Genomic DNA, 9,462 nt, shown 5'->3' with positions numbered 1-9,462 from the left:
ACTGTCAAGACTACACATTCTTACAATAAACAGAAAGCAGAATGTGAAGAGAACATTGCTGAGAAAACAAGGAAATTCTTCCAAGCACAGCAAAGGTTACATCATCTTTGTAATTAATTCTACTGCAATCAAAATCCTTCACAGAGAGTACAGTATTTTTATACTGCATTCATTCAGGGGGAAATAATGCCATTACCTTTATTATTTTGGAAAAAATACTACTTTATAATAAAGTATACCATGTTGGAGGCCATAAGCCGATGACATTCCATACTTTCTTTAGAGACACTTTTTAATGCCCTTGCCTTATACCATACCAAAGCTCTACCAATTTAGGATGGACGCCATACAGTATGTGGTGATAAGTTGTGTCTGTACATCTCAGCTACAGTTACCCCCCCCCCCCCAATGTAATTAGCATGACCACTCAAACCAAAATGTCATGTTTGCCACTTTACCAATAGAAAACAACTGCTTATGAAATTCAGCAGTGAGGTCTCATATTTTCATCTGCTATGATTTAGGCATAGCAGTAAGATTTTAGCCTTGCTCATCCTAGATTTATGATGTTCCTCAAAGTCAGACTTTGACAATTTAAATAAGCATACACAAAGATTCACTACCACTAACTGTAAGTCTTGTGTTAAGAGCTTCTGTTTAAAATAAAACAGTGCTCCTCACTCCTGCCCTCTGTTATGATTATTACAGGCTAGTGTTATGATTTTTAATGCTTGGAGGTTGAGATGAATGGATCTGGCATCAACCTATGGTATGGAAGGCAATATTTCCTAAGTTTCCACATCATTGTTTACCTTAACAGTTTAAAAACAATCCCCAAAAGTATTTTTGAAATGTAACAAAGGGAATCAAATCTGAATGCGCCCCCCCCCCCTCACTTAATTGCTATATTATAAAGACAACCTGTCACTGAGCAAAAGCAACATCAGAGTCATGACTACCCCCTCTGCAGTGCTCTCCCAGCTAATTTATTCCAGGCAGATGCTTTTGACAACAGCCTTTAAAATCAAGTGCTGAGTTTATTGTGGCCGGGTTAATTATCAGTCCAGCTGCCAGCACAGATTCTTTTCGAGTGCTAATGCTCGACTATACTCCTTAACAAGGCAAAACAAAACGTTGGGAGTACTTTGTGGGGGCTTCTCTTTCTAACCTGGCAAATCATAATCATGTGCGCAGGCGGGGGGGGGGGGGTGTTGGATGGTGCAGCAGTTTTGGAAATGCCTACAGTGTCTGTCAAATCCTGAACTATACAGAAATGCAGGGTGATTATTTCGATTCGCCAGTTAACCCAAACAAGTGTTGGAACAAGATTTCACATTCACACGCTTAAATGTGTGCTTGAAGTAGCAAAAGGACCTAGAAAGATGTAATACTGCCTGTGCTATACCAGCCCCGTGTCTGTCCACCTCAGTTGTAGAAGACCTGCTTGCAGCAAATGAAACAGTACAAGGTAAGCAGAGGTCAGCGTTTAACCAGTGCAGGTTTGGTCGGTGCACAACTGAAACAGTAATTCAAAATGAAGTGCTTCCAAGTAATGCATTGTACTTAAACGGTTTTTATCGTAAAGTCCAGTCTGGAAGAATCACAACTTTAAAAAAATGTCAGCAAGAAGAGTTGGTGTGAGATGAATGTCAGCAAGAAGAGTTGGTGTGAGATGGGGACGCCTGTTAATGGCAGATAGCAGTGACACTGCATTAACGAAAAGGCCCAAAACAGACGACACTGACCCTTTTGCTACCGTGTACTTTGCAACAGGTGTTTAGTAAGAAGCAGTTCAATCACACAAAATGCATAATCATATTTAAAAGGGAGACAACGGTCTCACAAAGCTCTTGCATTCCCATCCACCAAAACAAGTTTCAAGTACTCCACCAGCTTTAATAGTTAACGCTGCAAACATATTTAGCACTGGTACCCTGTATGCGTTTAACACCACTAAAACAGCAGTCCATAATTAATGGGGTGTTGGGGGAGCACAGCACATACAGGGTGCAGATGTGGAAAGGCTCATGACTGCTGGGCAAAGCTATTGCTCGGTGCAACAGGCTTATACTATTTGTTATACAGTAGCAAGAGCGCTTTCCCTTGAAGTTTTCTTAACAATCACAATGTAAACATTACAGGCTTTTTAAAATCCCTATAATGACACAGCGGATTGTACTAATCTGTCAGCTCTCAGCCAAAGTTTATTTGTGCTGGCTGCTAAAAGTTGACTGCTCTTCCAACCGCAACGTTTGGAATGGGAAAGTTTTTAAATAAACACAAGGAATAAAAGATAAATAAACGTTTATGTAAGTGCTCAGCTTGACGCGGTCGGAACTGGGTTCTTCCCCAAGAGAAATTGGCTCTTTTGTGCTAATGTTTAAAACATTTTTGAAACGCGGGAGTTTATTCCTACAGCAAACATTTCTATTTACAAGGTCAAGTGCGGCAGCACTCGACCCAGCTTAAGAGTGTAATTATTTATCTAAAGGGTGTTAAGTGTGGAGCAGTAGCTCTGGCATGCAACCCAGACCTAATGCCACAGAAATAAAACCAAACAAAAAGATTGCTAAACAAATGCAGAGCCAAGCTCCCCCTTTCCAATTCTAATCTTTTTCAGCATTTTTTTTTTTGCTCACACTGATCAAGGTCAACTTCTCTAGCTTGCACTGCGTCTCGCAACAATAACAGCAACAATTAAATTTGCCTGGTTCTGAACAGCATCATGCATGTAACCTATCCACTGACCGAGAAAAATACAGCTCTTAGAAAAGATGGGTTCTAACATTTCTTGAATCATAAAAACACAGCTTTGGTATCTTGACATCAGTAACCAAAGCACGAAATGACTTGTTTATAGACCTTCAATAAACTATTACGGGACACCACCCCGTGATTTTTAGGGCACTCCTGGTCAGTACTCCAAGTGCAAGTGGATATGCACTTCCCAGCAGCCAGCATTAAAAGGGAGGGAGGGCAGATTAGAAACCGGCTTCTCAGTTATAATCTGCAATAACTGGCAAGATAAGAGGAGAAAGGTACAGTAACGAGTCAGCCTCCAGTACAGACATTCTCCTGTTTACATACATTTTAATTGGTAGAAATGTAGGTTTTTGTTTTCCTCGTTTAATAGAGTTCACCCAGACAATCACAAAACGGGTCCATATCTAAAATCAAACGCATGAATTTCTACCAAAGATGCAAACCTGCATTACAGGACATATCCCATAATGTATACCAATGTGCTCATTTATTTCAACAGGTGTCCACATATTGACCAAATGCAGTCAATTCGATCGCACCCCCTCTGCCTGAATTGGTGCCATCACACACATACTGTCCTTTCAATAAACTTCGTTATTTTAAAATGTTTCAGTATGCCATGCATATGCTTTTAATCTTGCGAGTGCTACGTCGTGCTGAGATTAAAAAATAAAAACAGAGACAATGTATCGTTAAACTTAAGTATATTCTATGCCTTCTATAAAAATACAATGTTAAGGCAATCTTGAGATGTGTTTATACATTTTTTCTATAATTTCATAATCTCTGTCAAAAATAGTTAAAGATATTCTCTGTAAATCAGTAAAATATACTATATATACACTGGTACTCAAACATTCTTCAGGTTCCCTTACTGTAGTGGATTTGTACCTTTGAATGAACAAGTAATACATCCTGTAAACAGCTGAGCTGCTTGAACTGGGCTTTTAAATAAATTATCAAAACTTATACTTTATGTAACATTTTATATACAACCCGCACAGACCATGCTTACAAAGACCAATCTTTACATATTCAGTAGACAGTGTTCATACACACGGGCTCAAGCACTGATCTGTAAAACAATTCAAACATTAGTCTTTCCTAAATATTTCTTAATATAAAAACATTTTCATTTTAAATAATGGCAGTGAAGAGCTAGTGTATTCTTGCGCAAAGAAAATGTACATATGCTCGTTCAGAAAACTGTTGCTGAACATCATTTTAGCTGTGGAAAAATATACACTGAGACCGTTCTCAGTGTTTTCATTTTGCAGTTTTGGAGCATAGAAATGCAGCAACGCGTGCCTTCTAGGTGGGACGTGTAAAGCTGTAGTCGAGGCCAGTTTGTACTCAAAAGACACATCTTGAAACCTGGGTTCGAGTCTAGGTGCACTGCTGTTGCCAGAAAAAAAAAAAGACATCTTACTCTCATAGTTTCCTGAGCAATGGCAACGCGGTTTCTACACCACAACGTGATGTACAACAGCCAGCATTTAAAAAAATGAACAATTTCCCCGCTGAAAGAAACATGCTCGTTTCAGTTAAGCATCCCCAGGAATAGGGAGGGTATATTGTTTTGCTAAAAATGTTTACTTCTACACTAAGTCAGTGGTTTCAACTGGAGCCAGTGGGTTTGAGTCCCCCACGCTGGTGGGGGAGGTTTCTGTCAAGAACTCAAGTCGGTGGCAAACACCAACAAAATGGACACCGCCAGCGCGAGGACGACGAAGGGACAAATCTGCTGTGTCTGGCCACTATCAGGAATGTCATTTGAAAAAGTCCTACTGTTGTCCACCCCATCCCCCAAGTTAATATCTTCCTCGTAGTCAAAATAGTCGTCCAAAGGATAGCCGCCACTGCTGGTCGGGTTGTTGCTGTAGTCTGTATCAAAGCACAGTCTAGCCATGTTCGCCTTGACGGACTCACAGATGGGTCTCTCCAGTCCATCGCACACACACTCATTTAAAAGCACTGCCTTGGGTACCAGCAGCATGTCCTCGATCACCCCACGGCACTCATCCGTGCATCGCATACCATTAAAAAGTTTACTACAGTGCCGGAGATAACTCCGCAGGGAATGGTCACATTTGGGGTCTTTTTCACACTGTATTCTTGCCTCGGTACAACCCAAGACTTTAGTCCTTGGTAAACAGGGCTCGATCTCCCGTTTAGCGGCTTTACACTCCGCATCTGCTAAGCAGTCACAGTCCTCCAAGGCCGGGCCGTGCCTTGTGTGGTTGAGCTGAATGAGAGCCGAGATACAGTGGCTTGGGCACCGGTGCCTCTCTCCGGTAAGTACCGACTTACAGGCTTGTAGATACTGGTCGTAGGCGTAAGAACAGTCCACTTCGCTGTGGCACTGCACGATGGCCTGCCAGCACACCAGCCGTCGGCTGTGCACAGAGGAAAAGAAAGAAAAACAGTTGTAGACAGCCAACAGCCAGACCCAGGGCGAGATCGACCGGCCGTAGTCTCGGAACACGCCGGCAAAACTTGCCATGATGGGAAGGGATTCCCGCTACGAAATCCAAGCAGCTTCTGGGAGGATTTTCCACAAGTTTCTCACGCATCCATTCATTTAGCAAAACCCTTTTACTCTTCAAAATAACTTGTATCGAGTACCTATAAATTATGTGGGTTTTCTTAGACACTTGCTAGAGGAAACGTGAAAGCACAAAGAGTCAGAAGGAGCTCACTCATTGTTTTTTACACCAACAATGTCCCCTTTGCAAACGACCCCAAACTTCTAGTGAGGTTCGGCAGATGTATTCTTCGTGGCCAGCAGATCAGCCTTGTGCTCCTACATCCTCTGGCCTTTGCAGACAAGCGGGGGTAACGAGCAACCTCCAGCTCCCACAGTCCGTTCACCCTTACAGCGGGTAACAGCAAGGCTGGAACGGTTTCACAAATCCAAGCTCCAACACCATTATTTTATCTTCTAGCCTGTTGCTCCCAGACAACACCACCGATCCTAGACAAGTGCAGTTTGTAACTTCGAAGCTCTGCAGCCTTTAAATACAAAATTGTACTCACAGCGTGCTCTAATTATCCGATAATATGCATGCAAAGAAAAGCAAGAAAACAAACAAATATAAAGCAACACTTCTACACCTCCTGGCAACTTTATAACTTCCCCCTCCCTTTCTAATTTTTTCCTGGCTTGGCCCCACCCCTTTCCAGGATTTCTAACGTCTGATTGGCTTAACTTGTTTCTCCAGCATTCTTTTTTTTCACAAAGGGGTTAAGGCCTACCGGCTTTCAGCAATAAGAAAAGGCACTTGAGATTGACAGCTGCTTCCAAGTTCTGCCTACTTTTAAGACAATCTTCACCTGTTTAGTTGTAGGACCAGATGCATGTAATTGATACTCCGAGTCTGTGTTGTTAGTGTTACAATATCATGACTCGTGGATAATTATGAATTTTATGATAAAACAGATACAACTAAAGGACGGTCAAAATCTGCACGGACACCGCATTTTTATTGTCGCTACACTGAAAGGTTATTGTTGTGATTGTGATGTAGCAATAAGGCAGTACGCATTTCAAAGAAAACAGTCAAAACATCCGTCCTACGTATTCTGTACAGTATTTACAAAAGGCGTTACAGTTAAACCGGTGAACTGATGAACATTTAATCCATTAATTCAGTGCTGCCTTAACACACAGACCGTTTTCTGTGCAGCAACCCTGAGATGTTATTTACAGGTGCAAGACAGTACATTTTTGGGAGGCTGTGGGCAACCGTCACCTATATGTCACTAGTACAGATCTGCCAAAGATAACCAACTCAGGAAAGCAGTATTCCCTACAGCTCTGATAGTAATGGCAAATATAAACTAAGACATGCGTCTGGAGCATTTCTCCCCGAGCCTCCGCTGAAAATTGGCTCGTTCCAAGCCGGACTTTTCCGGTTGACAAATGTTAAATAAATAAAAGAAACTGAACAAACATTTGTCAACATTGCCAATGGAATATTTACGAGCATGTGTATACAGAGAGAAAGAGAGAGAGAGAGCTAAAGACACGTATGTAATATCCACCATGCATCTTATTTGCAGGAGGCAGGCATGTTCCTATAACGGAGCGGCCTTAGGTCAACTGGTGCCCTAGGCAAAAGGGCGCCACGGCACCCCCCACCACACCACCCGGTGCCCCATCCTGGTCTACCGACACAAAATAAATACTGGAAAAGTGCCCCTACTTGAGCGGCGCCGTAGGCGGCCGCCTAGTTGGCCTATGCCTAAAGCCGGCATAAAACTGTGTATGTTGGTACATTGCAGAATAATCCTCTCTACAACTTATTTTTTTCACAAAATGCTAAAGCTTATTCTTCCCTTCACTTTACCTCGTTAGTAATAATGCTGTTCGTATAAGTGTTGAGAGAGTCCAGCTGCCTTGGAGTGTGACACAGTGTGAGACAAAAATGAGAAAACAAGTGTGTCAGATAGAGGGCACCAAAGTTTCTAAGCATTTCCCCACTTCAGGGGAAACAAAAACAGCTCAGAGTTTGGATCGTCGTTGGGTGACGGGATTTATTAGACAGGCGACTGCAACTTGAATTTAACTTTGTAATAACCTACACATTTACCTGGAGACAGCTATAATAAACAGCCCAGCAAAAAAAAATGCAATAATGTATTATTATCCATTGCCTAACATCTCATAATATCAAGAAGAGATCTTGAGCACCCTCTTAAGCTGAATTTGCAAAACTGCACATTCCACTGCATTGATTAAATAAGAGCTACCATTAGTTTACTGCATTCACCCGCGGGTAGTGGTGCTGCGGTAGTGTTGTCGCCTCACAGCAAGAAGTTGTCGTGTTCGATTCTTAGCTACAGTGTATTCTGTGTGGAGGCATCTGTGAATGGGCGTGCCTTTGTTGAAGGTTGTGTGTCAGGGCTAGTAGCTCAGCATATGAAGTGGACTGACATTCCGCTGTGGTGACCCCTAACCGGGATAAGCTGAAAGCAACAACATTAGTTTACTGCATCCCTTTAAGGGTGAAGCCCATACCTCTCAACCTGCATACACCATCTGGCCAATTTACAAAAGTCTACCATTGCTTTAAGGCATGCTGAATGTAACCTTTGCACTCCTTGCGTAAGGTAGGGCATAAAGGTGATGTTCATGCGTACCATCCTCAGAACAGATTGCCCCAGTAGGAACACCAGTCCAAGGAGAATCTGCACAGCCAGGAAGGAAAAAAGACTAGGGGGATGGAGGGAGGGAGTGAATACTGCAGCAGTGCAGGCAAAGACATCATGCGTACCATCCTCAGAACAGATTGCCCCAGTAGGAACACCAGTCCAAGGAGAATCTGCACAGCCAGGAAGGAAAAAAGACTAGGGGGATGGAGGGAGGGAGTCAATACTGCAGCAGTGCAGGCAAAGACATCTACTGTTATGGTAAGATTTTACACAACTGTACTTTGTCCTTATATTCACTGATGTATTCCTTACAAATGGGAGAGTGCAAAAGCTCAAGAATAAACTTGGGAGGAGGAAGCAGCAGACCCCTCCAAGAAGCCATGAAGAATGGCAGCAGCAAAACCAGCTCTAGGTCTGGAGATACCATCCGACTGGTAATGCTTGGTAAAGGTATGCACAAAAGTTCAGGTAGCAGCTTCAAGAATAGAATTAGCATCTAAGCCTTTGAAAAAAGCACCAGAAAAAGCCACACCTCTAGTAGAATGAGCCTTTATAGAAGAAGGAAGACTCTCGCCATGAAAAGTATAACAAAAGAAAATAGTCTTTGAAATCCAAGTGGAAATAGTTTGCTTGGAAACAGCCAAACCTAAAGACATAGGATGAAAGGAAACAAATAACTGGTCAGACTTTCTGATAGCTTTAGTTTTATCCAAATAAAATCTGAGCCATCTATGCACATCTAAAGTATGCAGCACCCTCTCACTGTCAGATTGTGGAGAGGGAAAAAAAGTAGGCAAATTAATAGACTGATCAAGTGACAACTCATTAACCACCTTGGGCATGAAAGAAGGATTAGTACGCAAGAACACCCGATCCTCATGAAATATCAAAAAAGGTGGACAAGCCATAAGGGCTTGCAACTCAGACACCCATCTGGCAGAAGTAAGAGCCAACAAAAGAACTGTCTTCCAAGAACCAGTGAAACAGCTGGCTCAAAAGGAGTCAATTTTTCCAGAACAAAATTAAGATCCCAGGGAGGAGGAACAGGTTTCCTGGGAGGTCTAATAGTAAAGATGTCTTTAAGAAATTGCTTAGCCTCAAATCTAGAAGCTAATGAGGGCGTTAAAGGCAGACAAGCAGAAAGAGCTGATAAGTGGTCTTAATAGAAGAATAGGCCAAACCAGCATTGAGCAACTCATACAAATAGGAAAGAACCAAAGGAACATCCACAGAACATGGGTCCAAGTCACGAGAAAGACACCAAATAGAAAACTTCTTCCATTTAGATAAGTAGGATTTCCTAGTAGTAGGTTTCCTGGCCTTCTCCAAGACCTGCAGCACGTCCTCCGAAAAAAGGTGTCTATGAGGAATCAAAACCCTATCACCCACAGTGTCAGTTGAAGTGTGGATAGATGGGGATGGATGAAAGACCCCTCCTCTTGTGTGAGGAGATCCACCCTGTGAGATAACTTGTGATGATTGCCCCTGGCTAGCTGCAGAAGTAGAGGGAATCAGTGCTGTTGTGGCCAAAAGGGAGTCACCAAC

At 42.5% G+C, this 9,462-nt stretch overlaps 1 protein-coding gene across 1 annotated transcript; it reads right to left on the bottom strand.

Moving 5' to 3' along the window:
- Positions 1-3,450: 3,450 nt before the first annotated feature.
- On the bottom strand, positions 3,451-5,890 carry GAS1 (growth arrest specific 1). The gene has a single exon (XM_044064187.1). It carries the CDS (start codon positions 5,264-5,266, stop codon positions 4,433-4,435), a length of 834 nt encoding a protein of 277 aa, XP_043920122.1. The 5' UTR covers positions 5,267-5,890; the 3' UTR covers positions 3,451-4,432.
- Positions 5,891-9,462: the final 3,572 nt, after the last annotated feature.

Source organism: Protopterus annectens, chromosome 2.part2 (genome assembly GCF_019279795.1).
Source record: "Protopterus annectens isolate FY-2018-M chromosome 2.part2, PAN1.0, whole genome shotgun sequence".
Lineage (NCBI taxonomy): Eukaryota > Metazoa > Chordata > Ceratodontiformes > Protopteridae > Protopterus > Protopterus annectens.
This window is presented reverse-complemented; position numbering and strand designations above follow the sequence as displayed.

Bases quoted from the DNA above. Each gene is read 5' to 3' on its own strand.
- GAS1 (XM_044064187.1), bottom strand. From the start codon at position 5,266: ATGGCAAGTTTTGCCGGCGTGTTCCGAGACTACGGCCGGTCGATCTCG.